At 44.1% G+C, this 20,787-nt stretch overlaps 1 protein-coding gene across 1 annotated transcript in view; it reads right to left on the bottom strand.

The window, feature by feature from the left end:
* ccdc180 (coiled-coil domain containing 180) overlaps positions 1-20,787 on the bottom strand; it is a 151,068-nt gene that overhangs the window by 60,437 nt on the left and 69,844 nt on the right. The window contains exons 18-21 of the mRNA XM_041194471.1: positions 19,578-19,699; positions 18,313-18,361; positions 17,050-17,204; positions 8,006-8,223 (exon numbers count right to left, since the gene is read on the bottom strand). Coding sequence (XP_041050405.1) covers positions 8,006-8,223; positions 17,050-17,204; positions 18,313-18,361; positions 19,578-19,699 — 544 coding nt within the window. The remainder of the gene's footprint in view (positions 1-8,005; positions 8,224-17,049; positions 17,205-18,312; positions 18,362-19,577; positions 19,700-20,787) is intronic.

Below are 20,787 nucleotides of genomic sequence, written 5' to 3' on the forward strand. Positions count from 1 at the left end.
GCAATAACAATACAATTCTAAAGTCCAGCATTGTTAAATGGAAAGCTTCTTCTGCAGAGTTTTCATTGACAGTCTTTTGATTGTAGTCACAGACACTACATGAATACTGAGTGTGAGTTGCCAGCTACTAATTCATTTGAGGAATCTGATCTTTCCAATAAATCTCAAGTAGCTCAGAACCATTTCTCGGATCTTCAAGATTAGTATCTCCAGTTTGCAGATACCCATCCTGAATCTATGTATGAGCATTATGTATGTGTGCATTGTGTCTATTATATTTTAGGCATCACACATTAATACAAATTTCTGTGTTACACTTGAGAGAAAAACTTGCATTTGGAATTAATAGTGAAACTTCTGGGCTGCACCTTCTTAATCAACCTTCACAAACAAATTCAAGGTTTTGATTAGAAGTCTAATCCTTGAATTAACTCAAATAAGTTAGATACTTAGCTTTATATGGTTCACATATTATAATGATCTTGCTCCATTAAACAGCACATCCTCTGGGTTGCTGTGAATAATACCCAGAAATCCACTGGTAACTATAAAAGTCTAGTGCATGTTTCATCTGTCAAATTTCAGGGTCACACTTGTCACATAAGTAAATGTCTGTGTCACATTTTCACTCAATTGGCTCAAATGACACATTCATAAAAAGTAACAAGTTATAAACATACAGGTAAGGAATATATCATAACATAAATAGAAACTACAAATCAACATCGACTAAAGACATATAAAAAGCTATCTGCAATCACTGGTCAAAAAGCACCTAGTATCATACATCATATAATGGTTACAGCCCAGAAGCCTTTTGAGTCTAGGCCGGTTCTATGCAGGAGTAATAGTCCCATTCACTCACCCTTTTCCTGTAGCCTTACAAATTATTTCTCTTCAGGTGCTTTATCCAATTCACTTTTGAAACAACTGAATTTGCCTCCAGCACACTCAGGCAATTAATCAAATAGAATTAATAGGAGGACCCTGAAGGTATCACATTGAAGGGTCATGAGAACTCAAAACGTCAACTCTTTTCTTCTCCGCCGATGCTGCCAGACCTGCTGAGTTTTTCCAGGTAATTCTGTTTTTGTTTCACATCAAATATATTTGGTCTTGAATCTCCTGCTCGGTGAGCGGGGGTGGGACCCGCTCGCCGAGACGTAAAACGACTTGGGGTGATGTCGGGTGTGCATCCTGATGTCACCGGGCGTAATTTAGATTTTCAGTTCGGCGGGCACGCAACCGATTTGTCAAAGGCCTATTAAGGCCATTTAAAAAGGCAATTAAGCATATACTTGAGCAGCCCGTCCAACCTTAAGGTTGACGGGCAGGCAAAGAGCTCAGGTGGCCTTCGCATTTTTCATGGAACCTCATCCACGGGCGGGATGAGGTTTCATGAATGATTTTAAATTTTCACACAAATTTATACTAAAATGAATGCACATGTCCGAAGCTCATGGGCAGGTTCACATGAGGAGACATGTCATAAAAATTATTTCTCCACTTTATTAATCTTCTAAAACTTAAAACTTATCTCCCTGAGGCACTACTGTGCTGCGGGAGATATCTGTGTTTCTTCGTGCGCATGCATGAAAGAGCGCACTCCCGACTTAGGGAACCCTTCCGGCGCTCGCACAGGGAGTGCACAGGGCTTCTGGGTGCGCGTCATGCTGGACATCCCCAATCGGGTCCACCCATGTGAATTGGTGGCGTGGACCCGATCGGGGATACCGTTCGGGTCTGCGCCTGCCTGCACCCAACCCCGCACAACTGCTCAGACATGGGGAAAATTCTACCCTTGTTTTTTTTTTAAATTAGTGGCCTCAGGACAAGGTACATACGAGTTTACAAATTAGGAACAGGAGTAGGCCAGTCGGCCCCTCGAGTCTGCTCTGCTATTCAATAAGGTCAAAGCTGATCTGATTGTGGCCTCAATTCCACATTCTGCCTATCCCTGATAACATTTGACTCCCTCTATTTACCTCTGCCTTAAAAATATTCAGTGACCCTGCCTCCACTGCTCTCTGGGGAACAGAGTTCCAAAGATTCATGACCCTCTGAGAGAAAGAATTTCTTCTCATCGCCGTCTTAAATAAGAAACCCCTTATTTTTAAACTGTGTCCCCTACTTTGAGTCTCTATCTCAAGAGGAACCATCCTTTCAGCTTCCACCCTGTCAAGTCCCCTCAGGATTTTATATGTTTCAATAAGGTCACCTCTTAATCTTCTAAATTCCAACGGATACAGGCCTAGCCTGTCCAGCCTTTCCTCATCAGATAAAAACCTATCCCAGGTATCAGGTGAGTGAACTTTCTCTGAACTGCTTCTAACGCATTTATATTCTTTCTTAAAAAAGGAGGCCATAACTATAAAAAGTACTCTAGATGTGGTCTTGCTAACACCCTGTACAACTGTGGCAAAACACCCCTTCTTTTATATTCCATTTCCCTTGCAATAAAGGATAACTTTCCATTTGCCTTCCTAATCGCTTGCTGTACCTACATACTAACTTTTCCTGATTCATGTACCAGGACACCCAAATCCCTCTGTACCTCAGAGTTCTGCAAACCCTCTCCATTTAAATAATAAGCTATATTTCTATTCTTCCTGCCAAAATGGACAAGTTCACATTTTCCCACATTATAGTCCATCTGCCAAATATTTGTTTACTTACCTGAACTGGCTATGTCATTTTACAGGCTCCTTCTGTCCTCTTCACAACTTACTTTCCTACCTACCTTTGTGTCATCAGCAAATTTAGCAACCTTTATCCAAGTCACTGATAATAATTGTATAAGAACATAAGGAATAGGAGCAGGAATAAACCATATGGCCCAACGAGCCTGTTCCGCCATTCAACATGATCATGGCAAATCTTGGACTTCAACTCCATTTTCCTGCCCACTCCTCCTACCACTTAATTTGCTGTGAGACCAATAATCTGTCTATCCCAGTCTTAAATGTATTCAGTAATGGAGCATGTGCATCCCTCTAGGGTAGAAAATTCCAAAGATTCACAACCCTTTGAGTGAAGCAATTTCTCCTCATTTCAGTCCTAAATGATTGGCTCCTGTTCTTGAGACTGTGCCCCTGTGTTTTAGTAAGTATTAGGAAAGACAGTCGTTTGGTAGTACAGAAGCTGAAAAAAGAGACATGTCAAAGCAAGCAGTGTGGCGCATTTGCGTGTACTGGAAGCTACATATATTATTACACAGGGCCCTGTGCTTTGCAGACAGAAAGAACATGTACACATGTTGTGCCTGTTTCAGCTAAACAAAGTGACAACCATTCGCTGACTCACTCCTCAGGGTAATACCTTAACCAATCAAGGTCAAGCTGCCTGGTTTAAATTTCAAACAATGCTTGGCAATTAACTATCAGTCACTACCACTGGCGCATTCTGCATGGCAATGCCTCTACCAATCAGAGTCCACTTGCCAACCAATCAGCCTTCTCTTCACATTTAGTATAAATTGTTGTTTTCCCCTTGTATTGGTATTCTTGTGAAGTGTCCTGACGAAAAGCTTCAACACGTCTCTTTTTTCAGCAATATTAAGAAAAAGCAAAAACACTGAACAGTTGCGCTAAAAGCATTAGCTTACATACATAACTGATTTAGGTGTTTGAAACGTCTTCATTCAACACAGAGCAGAAATAAAAATTGGCTGCTTCTGGTCGATATGATTCACACGGATTGAGTGCCTCCACCAACATAGTCATCAGGTTACACCATCTTAAATTAAACTCATAACTATCTGTCTTTTTGTTGGAAGCCTGGGTCTTGAACTTTACTGTCTTCTGAGATTTCCAAGCAAAATGATTCACCCAAGCAACTGCGCCCGTTGCTCTGATGGTACAATTCCTGTAATACACCAGTGTCATTTTGATAGACTATCGCCAGAATGGACAGGACAGTGTGGGTTTATGAGCAGGAGGTCATGCTCAATGGCCAGTTCTCCTGCAACTAAAAGCAAATCCCTGCAGTTTAAAGAAATAATCTGCTTTTCTGATTGGATAAACAAAAGTTGTTGCTTTTTTTCCCTTCATGACTGGAAAATAGACATAGGGAAAAAAATATTCTCAGAACATTTCACATTCCAGGCACTATTGAACAGCCTCCTGACTCCCCAAAGCCTGTCCACCATCTACAAGGCATAAGTCAGGAGTGTGATGGAATACCCTCCACTTGCCTGGGTGAATGCAGCTCCCACAACATTCAAGGAGCTTGACACCATCTAATACAAAGCAGACCCACTTGATTGGCACCCCTTCCACAAAAATTCACTCCACCAATGAACAGTGGCAGCAGTGTGTAACATCTACAAGATGCACTACAGAAACTCACCAAGGCTCCTTAGGAAGCACCTTCCAAACTCACAAAGCTACCATCTAGAAGGACAAGGGCAACAGATACATGAGAACACCATCACCTGGAAATTCCCCTCCAAGCCACTCATCATCCTGACTTGGATATATATCGCTATTCCTTCACTGTCGCTGGGTCAAAATCCTTCCCTAACAGCACTGTGGGTGTACCTACACAACAGGGACTGCAGCGGTTCAAGACGGTAACTCACCTGTCACCTTCTCAAGGGCAATTAGGGATGGGCATTAAGTGCTAGCCTAGCCAGGAAAGCCCACATTCCGTAAATGAATTTAAAAAAAGCCAAGTCACTCACCTCTCTAGGGCTTACAACTCTCCAGGTTCAATGAATTCACTCCCTGACCACTGTGCTCTACTTCCCAGCACCAGAAATGCCCACTGCCCTCCATCACCTCGGTCACAAGCTACTCAGCCCATTTTTTGGTGAATAATGTCAAGAATCGATGTCTAAAAGTGAAAAGGAAATGGTCTGTGTCTAAAACTTAACACCAATTAAATCTGAAGCTGTAAAGGCCCTTACAACATTGTTACTGGATCTTTAGAGCAATCCTGTTGGTACTCCTTTTTGCACTACCGACAGTTCCCTTGCCCTGCCAGATGCCCACTAATTTTCTCCCTTTGCCTCTGACAAATCACATAGCTAAATCATATAGCATATGGTTGCACAGGCATTGGCAGAAAAAATAGCCATTTCTTAATGGAAACTTAGGGCAGTGAGTGTGGGGTCATAGCTCCAAAGCCCAACCCTGGCCTCATCTGACAGCTATGCTTTCTTACACTTTTCCACCGGGGGGTTACTGGGGTCAAGAGTGGAAACCCTGGCTGATTTTCTCTCTGTAGTACAGTGGGACTGAGGTGAATTGTCGCATCCCTACTGCAACCAAGCTGGGAACTGCTAACTTAACATGGATCAGAAATCAAACCTGGTATTTCAAAGGAGAGTAAATGATATCTGAATGTCTCAAACCCTAGTGTGCTTGCAGGAGCAACAGGCATAAATTTTCCAAATTCAATGTAGCACATAGTTGGGCAGAATTTTCCGCGCCTGCTGGCGTCAGGTGTCATGGTGACCACGAGTGGACAACATGAGGCTTAGTGGTTTTGTCACTAGACTAGTAATCCAGGGTAATGCTCTGAGGACCCAGGTTCAAATCCCACCATGGCAGATGGTGAAATCTGAATTCAATAAAAAGCTGAAAGATGACCATGAAACCATTGCCGATTGTTCATTAATGCCCTTTAGGGAAGAAAATCTGCCATCCTTACCTGGTCTAGCCTACATGTGACTCCAGACCCACAGCAATGTGGTTGACTCTTAAATACCCTCTGAAAGGCACTCAGTTCTCAAGAGCAATTTGGGATGGGCAATAAATGCTGGCCTAGCCAGCGATGCCCACATCCCATGAGCGAATTTTTTGAAAAAAATGGCAGGAAGGCCGAAAATCAGTTTCATGACGTCGTGAGACCAGCTTGCACTCGTCAATGGCAGGCTGCATTTCCTGCTTCTGCACGTCAGGAACTTCATTGTAATACATATCATGATAAGCCCAGCTCACCAGAATCATCGCCCCATGCTAGATCATCTGAGCACGTTGGCATGGTTGCATCCCAATGTGTTTCACAACTGTACATGAGCAATGTGCACTTGGCTCAGAACTTCGAGGTTTGTTTGCTTACCTGGCTTTGGGCAGCAGTTGCGGTCATCAGCGCTAGGCTTTGCAGGCAGCATCACGTCACTTTGAAGGGGACTCATGGCTAGGTCTCTACCTACCAGACCAGTTTTGTGGCTTTTCACCAATGCAAGGCTAGGGCTTGCTTGGTGAAGGGGGAGAAGTGGCTTCAGGCAAGGGAAGAGGCTGCAGGTCGAGAGCTGTACTGGGGAAGTGGGGTGTCCCAGGGTATGTGTGAGGGCACATGTTGATCTGTGCAAGTGGCCTGAAGATGGTGAGGGCTGAGGAAGCAGTCTCCAGAGGAGATGAGGCCAGATGGGGATGTGAGGGTGTGTGTGTGAGAGAATGAGTAGTGATGTCCCTTGAGCTGGCAGTGAGTGAGATGCCAGTGAATGTGTGATGGCCTTGTGAGTGTGCGAGTTTAGAGTGATGAGATGGTTGCCTTATCCTGGTGGCACAGATGACATCATTCATCCTCTTTCTGCACTGGATGGCCAACTCTTCTGTACAGCGTTGGTACTGACCAACACTGCTATTGCCTCTCAAGCTGCAGTGGTGAGATTACTGGACCTCCTGTGGCCACAGCGGGGGTGGAGGACATCATGACAGGCCTCCAAAAGACATTCCAGTAATGGGTCACTGAGCTCTTCTTGGCTTTCTGGGCCACGTCTTCACTGGAGGAGGAGTCCTAGGCTGTAAGCACTGAGAAATGTGTGGGCAGCTGCAGTTTAGGTATGGCACCCGGAGTGAGGAAACGGTGAAGTAATGGCGTGGTGGGCAATTCAGAGGCTGTCCGCCAGCGAGATAGCACGTTTCCTGTGGTGGCATAATTAATGAGGTGGGATTGGGATGATATGGCGTGAAAAGCAGCCATTGCGGCCAGCGGGTAAAACGCCCTTTTTCCCACCCACTACAGCACTTATTGCAAATCTGGGATGATTCCACCCAATGGGTTTGCAATCAGAATTCCAACTTACTGAGTTCCAATCGGGATGAGGAGGGGGTAAAGGAAAGGAAATCTAGAAAGGTAGACTCTTTCTGAAAGGAAAGGAGAAAAAAACCCTGCAGGTGAATCCTCAGGACTGCTCGAGCACAGCCGACTTGGGAACTGCATACGACCTGGGCAATTGTAGGAAGATAAATCAACTGAAAAAAGCATGGAAAGTGATACCGCATACTGAACTGAAAAATAAATATTTACATATTTCTGATCTGTTATGTATGCAGTGTATACTTACTGTTGAGTTACAGAGGATCAAATCTATCTGAATTATAATATCTTTTGGATGGGACATTAAACCAAGGACTCATTTGCTTGCTGTGTTGGATATAAAGATCCCAAGACACAATTCTTACACGAGTAGGAGAATTCTTCTAGTATGGTGGCTGATATTCACCACTCAACCAATACACCATAATCAATACCACCAAAACCCATTAACTGGACAATCTCATTTGTCCTTTGTGGGATCTTACTGTGCACTGTTTGGTTGTCTACATACGAATGTGCGAATTAGAAGCAGGAGTAAGCCACTCGGCACTTCGAGCCTACTCTGCCATTCAATAAGATCATGGCTGATCTGAATGTAACCTCGGCTCCACATTCCCAACTACCCCAATAACCTTTCACCCCCTTGCTTTTCAAGAATCTATCTACCTCTGCCTTAAAAATATTCAGACTCTGTTTCCACCCCGTTTCGAGGAACAGATTTCCAAAGATTCATGACTCTCTCAAGAGAAAACATTTCTCCTCACCTCTGTCTTAAATAGGCAACCCTTTATTTTTAAACAGTGACCTCTGATTCTAGATTAGAAAACAATAGTGACTGCAACTTCAAAAGTAACTACTTGAATGTGAAGTGCTTTCAGACATCCTGAGGATTTGAAAGGAGCTATAAAAGTGCAAAGTATTTCTTTAATTATAAATTGCTTTTACAACTAAATAATACAACACAATGATATAAAAAGAAGCGTTTCCCACTAACTTTTTCTTTAAATTCAGAAATGCTGTTTCAGGAATAAAGGCATGTTTCATGTAGTCTGCCAGGGGTGTGATCTTCATATTACAGTCTTTGCTTTTATTGTCACAAATCACTGTGTAGGTGTTCCCTTTGGAGGTTTTGAAATACTCAAATTCACCAATGCTTGCTGTTTCTTCCAAACTATCCTAGAGAAACAAAAAGGGAAATGCCTATTGCGCTGTACTTCAGGATGCAGAATGTTATTCCTGACCAACTTTCATTGAAACAGCAACACAAATCTACATTTGAGTTAAAACTCTTGATAACATCAGTTCCCTGATGGTCAGACGATTAGTGGCTCCAGTTTTGATTGATGGTCAGTCCTGAGCTATCTGATTTCAAGCTGGGGAGTAGAAAGGGTGCAACAACAGTTGGTTAGGGAAGGGGAAAATCAGGCAGAGCTACTCCTCCTGATCACTTCCCGAACTCCTGGTGGGAGGCTATGTGGGCGCACACACCAGGGATTCAGCTGCTATGCTTTCCACACTTGAACAGATTGGCAACGCTCACTTGGCTAGACTTGCATATGAAGAAGAACCACTTGAGCAAAGTTGTCAGAGTTAATACCAGTGGAATCAGAGAGGAGAGGAGAAAACCTAGAGAAAAAAAAAAACTTGTAATAAATATGGCCTACTGTTATAGTGAATGCACACACTGTACATTGCAGGATCAGTGCACAGGAACACTTAGGAGCAGGAGTAGGCCATTCAGCCTTCGAGCCTGCTCCACCATTCGATAAGATCATAGCTGATCTGGTTGTGGTCTCAACTCCATTTTCCTGTCTGTCCCCCCATACCCCTTGACCCCTTTGTCCATCAAAAATCGGTCCAACACAGCCTTGAATAAATTCAATGACCCAACCTCCACTGCTTTCTGGGGAAAGAATTCTACAGACTCACGACTCTGACAGGAAAAACTTCTCCTCATCGTCATCTTAAAAGGGAGACCTCTTATTCTTAAATCATATTCCCTAGTTCTAGTCTTCCCCACAAGAGGAAAATATCCTCCTAGTATCTACCCTATCAAGTCCCCTCAGGATCTTCAGTTTCAATAAGATCACCTCTCATTCTTCTAAACCCCAAGGGTATGGGCCCAACCTGTTTCACATTTCTTCATAAGATAAGCCTATCATCCCAGGAATGAGTCAAGTGAATCTTCACTGAACTGCTTCTAACACAATTATATCTTTTTTACAAATAAGGAGACCAAAACTCTGTACAATGTTCCAGATGTCGTGTCACCAAGGCCCTGCGCAGCTGCAGTAAACCGTCCATACTTTTATATTTTATTCCCCTTGCAATAAATGTCAACATTCCATTTGTTTTTCCTTGCTGTACCTACATAGTAACTTTTTGTGATTCATGTACCAGGATACCCAGATTCCTCTGTACCACGAGTTTTGCAATCTTTCTCCATTTAAATAGCAAACTGCACAGGTTTCATGTTTGCAAGTCCTAATGTTACTATTGATTTCTGCTATGATATTCAGGGCAGAGGTTGAGAGGATGTGAACGGAACACTAGAAGCTGTCCTCTCAACTATGGAATTGTGAACAAAGTGGAGAGAAATTTATTTTGAAAAAAATTCTAATCAATTATACTGCAGATAGCTTTGAAGGGTCAGCTTTTTGCCTACAGTTGACCACTTTTAAAAGGCTTTCCAGAATATAAATACAATGTTAATTATATATCTTTGAGGTGTTTAATTGTATTCAGGTGTTGGGCACAAATTAACCTGTGCTCATATGTAGGAGCAAGCAAGGTAGCAGCCCCTCTTCTATTGTTTGAAGGGGCTGATCCTCAATTTTTGGATGCACTTCAACCCCACACTCCTGATCTTTGGTCACCTGGTGCAGAGGGGGGTGGACAGATTGGAAGACTTCCTTGTGGATCTGCACCTTGGCCTGGCCAAGGTGACCACAAACAGATCCAGGCAGCAGGCTGTGGAGGGGACGTTAGATCTGAATGCTTGCCTCTCTTCTGCAGCTACATTTGTGCCCGGGTGTCCCTGGAGGGGGACTACACATTGCCCACCTGTACGCTTGAGGCCTTCCATGACTGGTGGGAACCGAAGGGGCTGGAGTGCATTATCAGCCCCAAAAACAACATCTTAATTTAATTTTGCTAAATTTTCTTTCAAGTTTTCATTTTGTTATGGTTCACCTTTAAGTGGTTGAACACTTGGTTACTTGTTCATTTGTTTATTTGATTGCTTAAAAGAATACATAGGAGCAGGCTGAAAATGTGGTTGTTGTATTGGAGGAACATAATATGAAATCTGTGTAAATAAAAGCTTATAAAAGTATAAGAACTGGAGTCCTGTTCTTTTCTTTACTGCATGGCTATGGGTTCTAACACACAAAACAATTGTGAAATATAAGAAACAATGGAACAGGCAAAAACCACTCAGCCAAAGGCATCCTCTCTGTCCACAAAGCTTGCCAAGTCTAACCTAAATGGATTGTATCAAACCCATTTAACATCCTGAAGGACAGCTTCACACTTATAGGGTGGAATCTTGAGCCCTCTCCCATGGTAAGTTTGGTGGAAAGGGGGCATTTAATCAGGCAGGAGGGTGGTGAGTGGGGACCTCACCTCCTTTCCACCTCTGCCGTGATTTAGTCTGTGAGGGCAGGCCCGTGGATGGCCTTCCCACACCGCTGCTGATTGAGGCCCCTAAGTGGGCAATTAATGCCCAGTTAAGGGCTTCAACCTACTGCTGTTGGTATTAACCTAGTGGTGGCCAGGGGGGCTCACCATGCTGGGAGCATAACAAGCAATCATGCCAGCTTCTGGGCAGTGGGGTTCCTCATTCAAAGGCATTCAATGCCTGATTGAAGGACCCAACATCAAGAAGGGGGGACTCACTGAAAGCCACCCTTGCTGCCGACCCCTCTCCCCTCTACCACATTCCCATCATCACTCACCTGTGCCTGGGTCCTTTCTTAATCCGAGGCTGCTGGTGGGTGTAGTACCAGCATCAGTCACCAGCTCCCCAGTGGCACTGCTGAGTACAGAAGAGCTGCCAGCCTCTGATTGGCTAGCAGCTCTCGGATGGTGGGAATTCCACCCCCAAAGGCCCTTGATCCTGGGGGAAGGCCTGTCAATGCCTGAGTGGCACAAGATGCAGCAGACCTTCTTGAAAAAGATGACACTGGGGTCTCGCTGGCTCTCTAGCTGGCGGCTGAGACCCACCAATGCCTTTAACCAAACTCCCTGATTTTCTTAAGTTTATTAAGCAGATATCCAGAACACATAACCACATCTTACTATTCAACCTTATGCTGCTGGCCTTCACAAATGTTCCTCACTCTCTCAGCACCAGCAGTCTAGCATATTTAACAATTTCCATTATAGCTGTTAATGTCCTTGAAGCTGCTCCTACTGCGCTGCCGAGACTTCAACAGAGGTACACCAGAAATGTTGGAAACAAGTTTTATTTGTATGGCTGGGAAAGCAGTTATAATTTGATGTTGAAGTTAATAATCCATTCCACAGCTCAAATGGCCATCCAAGTTGGACCATCACCCACATACTGAGCACCTGCCCTGAGAGATCCATTCCTGGTGGCATCACAACCATTTATGTTGCGTTAGCTGAAGTCATTGAAGTCTTGGTGGCCAAGTGGGAGCAGCTTCAAGGAAATTAACAGCCATAGTGGGGATTGCTACATATGCTAAGCAAGATGCGGAAATGTGTGAAAGTTCAAGATATCTGCTTGGCAAACTTCAGTTCTACTTGTTGAGTAAGCAGCCACATCTTCCCTGGCCCTCCTCAAGTGGTTGAAGGTTGTCCAGGTTTTTTGTGAATGGTTGAAACTTGGGAGTTCACCACTCCGATTAGTTACCAAGTTGTGGTTGGTGATGTTTGCAGTGAACCAGGAGATGCACCATCGAGAGGTGGGGCTGTTGTCAGTTTGTAGGGTGTGGAGTGTGTTCCAGTAGGGAGTATGGGGTTTTAGATGGGAATTCTGACCTCACATATTGAGGCCAGTTTCCAGAAAGGCCTCAAGACAGAAGCCACCTTTGTCGACTATCCCGTGTCTATGACAAAGTGTGGCATACAGGCATGCTGCTGAAACTTTCCAAAATCATCTGCTACGTGAAAACCCTACAACTAAACAACTCCATGATCAGCAACTGACAGTTCCTTGTGCACCTTGAGAATCGAATCAACCGTCCATGCATAACCAACAACAGGCTCCCACAGAGGTCAGTCCCTGCACCAGCTCTCTTCAGCATTGGCTCTCTGCATATGCTGACGACTTGGCACTGGCTTTCCAGACTAAAGAACTTCAGGACATTGAGAAAACACTCACTGAGAATCAATGTTCTCTTGGAAGCCTACTTCAGAAAATAGAGACTACGACCAAACACTGTCAAGACTGTTGTTTTAGCCTTCCACCTGAACAACTCGAAGGCCAGGGAAGAACCTCATGTCTAGTTCTGTGGCTGACCATGTTTCACCCATGACCCAATTTTAAAATATCTTGGCATCACACTTGATTGCCCATTGACCTACCGGCAACATCCCCAGAATGGGGCAGCGATGGTGTAGTGGTATTGTTGCTGGACTAGTTTTCCAGAGACCTGGGTAATGCTCTGGGGTACCAGGTTCAAATCCTGCCATGGTAGATGGTGGAATTTGAATTCAATAAAAATCTGGAATTAAAAGTCAAACAATCACCAAAAACCCATCTGTTTCAGTAATGTCCTTTAGGAATGAAAATCTGTTGTCCTTACCTGGCCCTACACGTGACCATGGTTGACTCTTAAATGCCCTCTAAGCCACTCAGTTGTAACAAGTCACAAATAAGGAATGAAACTGGACAGACCACCCGGAAACCAACAATGGCCCTGTCGATCCTACAAAATCCTCCTTACTAACATCTGGGGGCTAGTGCCAAAATTGGGATAGCAACAGCCTGACATAGTCATCCTCATGGAATCATACCTTACAGATAATGTGTCCCAGACACCACCATCACCATTCCTTGGAATGTCCTGTCCCACCAGCAGGACAGGCCCAGCAGAGGTGGCGGCACAGTGGTATACAGTCGGGAGGGAGTTGCCCTGGGAATCCTCAACATCGACTCTGGACCCCATGAAGTTTCATGGCATCAGGTCATTGAGGATACCCTCCATTGTGTTGTGTGGCACTACCACTGTGCTAAATGGGATAGATTTCGAACAGATCTAGCAACGCAAGACTGGGCAACCATAAGGTGCTGTGGGCCATCAGAAGCAGCAGAATTGTACTTGAACCAATCGAACACCTCATGGCCCGGCATATCTCCCATTCTACCATGACCATTAAGCTAGGGGATAAACCCTGGTTCAATGAAGAGTGCAGGAGGGCATGCAAGGCATACCTAAAAATGAGGCATTAACCTGGTGAAGCTATAACACAGGACTACTTGCGTGCCAAACAGCATAAGCAGCAAGTGATAGACAGGGCTAAGCAATCCCACGACCACCAGATCAGATCTAAGCTCTGCAGTCCTGCCATTTCCAGTCGTGAATGGTGGTGGACAATTAAACAGCTCACTGGAGGAGGAGACTCCCCATATATCCCCATCCTCAATGCTGGAGGAGCCCAGCACATCAGTGCAAAAGACAAGACATTTGTTACAATCATCAGCCAGAAGTACCGAGTGGATGATCCATTTCGGCCTGCTCCAGAAGTCCCCAGCATCATAGATGCCAGTCTTCAGCCAATTCGATTCACTCTGTGTGATATCAAGAAATGGCTGAAGGCACAGGATACTGCTAAGGCTATGGGCCCTGACAATATTCCGGCAATAGTACTGAAGACTTGTGCTCCAGAACTTGCTCTGCCCCCTAACCAAACTGTTCCAGTACAATACAACACTGGCATCTACCCGGCTGTGTGGAAAATTGCCCAGATAAGTCCCGTACACAAAAAGCAGGACAAATCCAACCTGGCCAATTATTGCCCTCTCACTCTACTCTCCATCATCAGTAAAGTATTGGAAGGGGTCATTAGCAGTGCTATCAAGTGGCACTTGCTTTGCAATAACCTGCTCACTGATGCCCACTTTGGGTTCCGCCAGGGCCACTCAGCTCCTGACCTCATTACAGCCTTGATTCAAACATGAACAAAACAGCTGAACTCCTGAGGTGAGATAAGAGCGACCGCCCTTAACATCAAGGCTGCATTTGACAGAGTGTGGCATCAAGGGGCCTTAGCAAAACTGGAGTCAATGGAAATCAGGGGGAAAACTCTCCACTGGTTGGAGTCATACCAAGCACAAAGGAAGATGGCTGTGGTTATTGGAGATCAATCATTTCAGCTCCAGGACATCACCGCAGGAGCTCCTCAGGGTAGTATCCTCGGCCCAACCATCTTCATCTGCTTCATCAATGACCTTCCTTCCATCATAAGGTCAGAACTGGGGATGTTCACTGATGATTGCACAATGTGGCTCCCCAGATACTGAAGCAGCTCACGTCCAATTGCAGCAAGACGTGGACCATATCCAAGCTTGGGCTGACAAGTGGCAAGTAACATTCGTGCCACACAAATGTCAGGCAATGACTATCTCCAACAAGAGAGAATCCAACCATCGCCCCTTGATGTTCAATGGCATTGCCATCACTGAATCCTCCACTATCAACATCCTGGGAGTTACCATTGACCAGAAACTGGACTGGGCTAGCTATTTAAATACTGTGGCTATAAGAGCAAGTCAGAGACTAGGAATTGTGCAATGAGTAACCCACTTCCTAACTCCCCAAAGCTTGTCCACCATCTACAAGGCACAAGTCAGGAGTGTGATGGAATACTCCCCACTAGCCCAGATGGGTGCAGCTCCCACAACACTCAAGAAGCTTGACACCGTCCAGGGCAAAGCAGCTCACTTGACTGGTACCACACAAACATTAACTCCTTCCACCACTGACACACAGTAGCAGCAGCGTGTACCATCTACAAGATGCACTGCAGGAATTCACCAAGGCTCCTTCAACAGCACCTTCCAAACCCAAGACCACTACCATCTAGAAGGACAAGGGCAGCAGATAGATGGGAACACCACCACCTGGAAGTTCCCCTCCAAGTCACTCACCATCCTGACTTGGAAATACGTCATCGTTCCTTCCCTGTCACTGGGTCAAAATCCTGGAACTCCCTTCCTAACAGCACTGTGGGTATACCTGCACCACATGGACTGCAGTGGTTTAAGAAGGCAATTCACCACCACCTTCTCAAGGGCAACTAGGGATGGGCAATAAATGCTGGCCCAGCCAGCGAAGCCCACATCCCATGAATGAGTAAAAAAAAACACCAGGGCCAAGATCAAGACGAGAGTGGACCTGATATGGAAACTGGCGGGTTCCACCTTGGACAGCAGAACCAACACACTACACACTACTTCACTCACGCTGGTCTATTCAACAGCAGAGTACTGCTGCTCAACCTGGTTCAGGAGCTGCCGCACAAACGTGGTAGATATCCACCTCTGGGGAGCCATCAGGATTATTTCTGGGACATTGAGACCAACACAGCTCAAGTGGCTTCCTGTGCTGGCACATATTGAACGTCCTGATGTCCGCAGGGAAAACATCCTCCTCAGAGTATACCACTAGCTGACAACTAATGAAACACTCCCATTGACAAAAAGACCCCACACACTCATCTGAAATCCCACCTGTAAACTAGTGCAAATGGGCTTTCTGCCATACTTCCAGTGAAGTTATGGAAGTGGAGCAGAAGCAGGAGCAACTCCAAGGAAATTGTTTGTCTATATCTATCCCCATAATCTAAATTATGCTCCCAAAAATATGATGATTTCTGTTAAAATTAAAAAACTTGTTTTTTTTTTAAAAATTAACTTTTTAAGGAAAATAGCTTTTAATTATTTCACTGAGAGCCTGTTCCACAAATCTGCCACACCATGTGGGGAAAAAACTATTTAACCGTTTGCATTGGAATTTTATCTAAGTATGTTATGAAGCTATTAATGTATATAATATTATTGGAAAATACTTTTCTTTTAAAACAGAGGCTTAATCTGTGGGTGTGTCCTAACTGGATTAAAGCCAGCTAGTTTGGGTGCTTTAATGGGTACTAGTTTTGATATGGAAGAGAGATAGCGTGTATTTGCATTTTTTGAACAGAGCATTCAAGAAGTGGGGTGAAAACTATCTAGCAGCCACCAAGCAAAATGTTTAAATTACTAATAAAATTGGCACTGTGAAAGGGGTTTTCTTGTTAGACAGATTTACTTCGGTGGTTGTTGACACAATGAGAATTAACATTCAATGGGCAGTGGTAGGTATAACAAGACAACCATTTTGGGTGTGCAGAGCAGAAGCAATGTGAGATCAAAAGACATCTGCAAGTCTCCAACTGGCCCCAAAGTGAAAGGAACCTCATTTTGAATTTGTAAGGTGAAAATGCTTTCGTTGGTATTTGGTTGCTGTTGCCTTAATGGAGATTAGTTTGGGAATTTGTTAAAAGTTATGATAGTATTAATTTGTAGCCATGTGTATATATATATATTTTAACCTGTATAAATTAATAAAATGTTTCATTTAGTTTAATGTAAAACCTCGAGAACTGGTGGTCTGATTCCTGAATTTAGAGTCTCATCTCAAACACGACACTTAAAATTATAGGTTGACAGTTGTTTAAAGTTTCCCTCTGGGATTTTTAAATAACTCCACTTTCCCAACTGCACTGGTCATAACAAGTATCAGCCAAGTACAGAATCTCCATGCAGGCTCAGTACCACACCAGCTATTCCATTAACATGCGTGCATACATGAATAGCACATTGGGGCTAGAATTCCCCATTCTTGTCAATGATGTGAATGTGAAGGCTTATTGTGCACCAAAGTGCCCCACCATGAATATAGTATGAATAAGGTAAGCTCACATCATGTATCTCAGTAACATTAAAAAAAGGGTGATTCCAGAAGCTAATGGCACCATTTCCCTCTTTGATCTTACGCTTTTTGACTTGGATAAGAATGCCTCTGTGTTCTCCATAGACCCTTCCTCTGATAAATGCTGGCTAATAAAGGATGACTCCAGCGCTGACAAAATACTGGTGTTTCTACTTCCTTCAACTTCCTCCCATTTGTGGATACTTTCGATTCTGAGACCTAAAGCAGGGTTAGAAACACAAAGAGGTAATGGTTGCATACATGTGAGAATGAATCTATCATTTTTCACTCTCTTTATTATTTATCATACTGACATGAAGATGTGTTATATGAAATACTTATTTCTAATGTCATCGGCTGGGTGTACATATATACGGAACTTTTTTGAAAAGAACACTTTTCCTAAGAAAAGGACACTGGCTTACATCAGCTACCAAGTTGCATCTGCGAAGGACAGAAGCTGCTTCTATGGAGGCACAGCGCCTATGGAGCTCTTGGAGTGAGATCACGCGATCCAGCTCTTGAGTGTAAAAACGATACTGGATTTTTGTTTGTGAGAGAGACTGTAACAGGGGCAACAGCTTAACCCAAGATATTTATCATCCAGGCTGCTTGGGTGAGGTACCAGGAAGAGAAAACCCCAGCAACAGTATGCACTTTCAGGTGAGCAACCAAGAAAAAACATGAAGAAATAAATATTCTAGCTGATACGTATATGAAAAAAATTAAATAGTATAGAAAATTTTCTTTGTTTAATGTTAAAAAAAGACAACATGAGCATTAAGCTTTACACTCAGCCTGACTTTTCAGTGAAAGAAATTGAGACGATCAGGGTGGTGGGGGAGAACAGTACAGGAGGATTTGCAGGGCCCAATGATGTGGAAGGGCTGAGCGAGTGTTCGTAAAAAGTCATTAAACCCAGCTGCTTCAGTGACTGAGTCATGTTAAATGAGTGGGTTAATTCAGCTCCTTTGCTAGCCTCAGTACATCCTTTATGCCAGTTCTCAAAGAATGTTCAATTAGTGCTCATTGCTTAAACAAAAATATTCACTCCCACACAAAAAAGCCCAAAAGGAATGAAAAATACAGATGGATGTTAAACAGAATTCATTTTAAGTCTAATGTTTTATGTTGAGGTTCCCATATGAAGTACATTCTTATTTTCATAATGTAAACCAGAGCTTGACTTAAGTTTGCACAGTACACGTTCTGAAAACAGCTGTTATTGTTTTAAACATGACTGGAGGCATGGAATAATAATTACAGGCGCACAGCCTGAACTTTATGGAGGTTCTGTGTCAGAGTTATTTAGTTTCAAAATACACACCTGGAATATGAGAGCCTAGTTCCTGCTCTGAAAGCTCTGCTCCTTCTCCCTGGAACATAGTAATGTAGGTCACTGTTATTATTCACTATGAAACTGACATATCATAACCCTCTTTAAAGATGTTAAGATCTGTTAAGATAAAGCTTTGGTAAACATTTTTTGTTGGGGGTGGGGGGAGAAGAATCATGTTCTAATTGATTTTTTTTAACATGATCAGGGTCTAAACAAATTAATAGAAGTTTGCCAAATGCCTTTGTATGAAAATGGCAGCTGTTTAAGACTATCAATTTTAAATGTGCATAAGAAACACCACAATTGCACGATCGGGTGTGATGGCCATAGGATTATTCACTTTGGCTTTCGTCATTGTAGTAAAGCTACTTAATGCGGTAAGTATCAGTGTATCACAGTCCTTTGCATGGGAACTGCAACTTTAACGTACATAACCATACTGCTATTACAGAAATAAGAAAGCCTGTCAGGTGGGAACTGCCCCATACAACATGGGTGGAATTTTCAGCCCTACCACCACCAACATCAACCCCCTCACCACCACACCCCGCCACCAACCCCCTGCTCCACCCCACCACCCCAGGGTGTGGGTTGGCAGGCAAGAGTGTGTAAAATTGGGTGCTATGCCATGGGTGCTTTTCCTGACACCCACCTGTCCTGCTACAATTTTACCTGCAACTGGGGAGGCAAAGGGAGGCCCATGCAACTGGGGAGGCAAAGGGAGGCCCACCCTCCTCTGTGCCAATTGACACCCTTAAATGACCAATTAGTGGCTGCTTAAGGGCCTCCTCCCACCACCACTGGGATTTTACTTTGGGGGGCAGAAGGCGGTGGCAAATGTGAAGCCCACAAGGGAAGATACCTTCTGTACAGTCTCGCTGTGCCCATCAGAGACCCTCCACGCAAGCAACACCTCTGCATTTCCCCTCCCCCCATGCCCTTCCCTACCCCACCTCGCCAGGTGAGACTACCCAACCCCCATATTTACCTGTGCATTCAGTTCCATCGATCAATGCAATTGAGAACTGGATGCAGTCCTAGTGGTGGCCACCATTCCTGGTGCTGCTGCTGGGACTGGAAGCTGCCAGGCATTTGATTGGCCGGCAAGTCTCAGAGGCAGGACTTCTGCCACCTCAAGTCCTCAGTGTAAAATCTAGCCCATGATTAGTTACACCAGGTTAGTGGCAAGACAACAGCACAAAACTGAACCACCCAGTTTAACATAGATTCTTGGTGTCATCACATGATCTTACATTGTCTTCGTCAATGATGGTTGACTGGTCTGTTGCTTCTTCCCTTATACTTCGGCTCTCTTCACTTGCGTCTGGAATATCTTCAGAAATGATGTTACTGACACTGGAGTGGGCAACGGTAGCTACAGTAGGAGCCATAAAGAGGCAAGTAATGTGCACATATAAATGATAGAATTCTGATGGGTCACTGGAGCTGCTGTATGAATTAAATGCTCCAAATAAACCAGTCTTTTAAAGGACAATCCAAAATTCCAGTTTATTTTAATACACTGAAATTTTTTTAAAAAAATGAATACTGTGAAAATGCCTTTCTCAATAATTCATTAAATGGTATTCCCAGGAATCAAACATATGACAGCTTTGCATCTGACAAATCCATTAACAAATCTAAAATGTCAAAAAACTGATATTGCCGGATTCCATAAAAAAGGGATTTAGGCAGTGTTATGCATTATATCCAGGCTGAACTAGCAAGACACTGGTTCACTCCCAGTCTTCCTGACTTTGAAGCAATTCCCTGCACATGGGGAACAGTCTTGCCACTCTCACTTGCATTATTATTTTTAAAATCAGCTGGATTAAGAAGTTTTAGAAGTTGCTGCTCTGCATCAAGCTGTGATTGATCCTCGGTATGCAAACACCAAGGCTGGAATTTTCTGGCCCCCTTGGCGTCGGGCATCATGACCAGATGCGGGGGGAGGGTGGGAACGACAATATGGCAAAAAAGACAAAAAACTGGTTCTACGCCGCTGTGAAACCAATTTGCGATCGTCCGCTCTACCTGTCAATGCCAGGGTCATGTTTCTCACCACCGCATGTCAGGAACGTCATTTTAATACATTTGCATCTAATTATAAGCCCTGCTCACCGGAATCATTCCCTATATCAAATTTACTGCCCACGTCAGCACGGTTTCAGAGCAGCGTGCTTCACAAGTGCCTTTAGAAAGCATGTATCTTGTGATCTCAATTTCGAGGGGAACTCGGGGGTGAGTGCATACAACCTTGCGCAGAGCTCGCAAGCATCACCATAGGACATCACGGAAGAGGCGCCATGCATTCACAGGGTGGGGGTGGGGAGACAGGCAAGTGGCTTTTTCCCAGCTGGATTTCAGTGTGGTGCCGGGGGAAAGGGTTCCAGTGTGGGTCAGCTGGGCCAGGGGCGGCAAGGCAGCACGGGCAGACTGAAGGAAATACTCAAGCACGTGCCA

This window comes from Carcharodon carcharias, chromosome 8, assembly GCF_017639515.1.
Source record: "Carcharodon carcharias isolate sCarCar2 chromosome 8, sCarCar2.pri, whole genome shotgun sequence".
NCBI lineage: Eukaryota > Metazoa > Chordata > Chondrichthyes > Lamniformes > Lamnidae > Carcharodon > Carcharodon carcharias.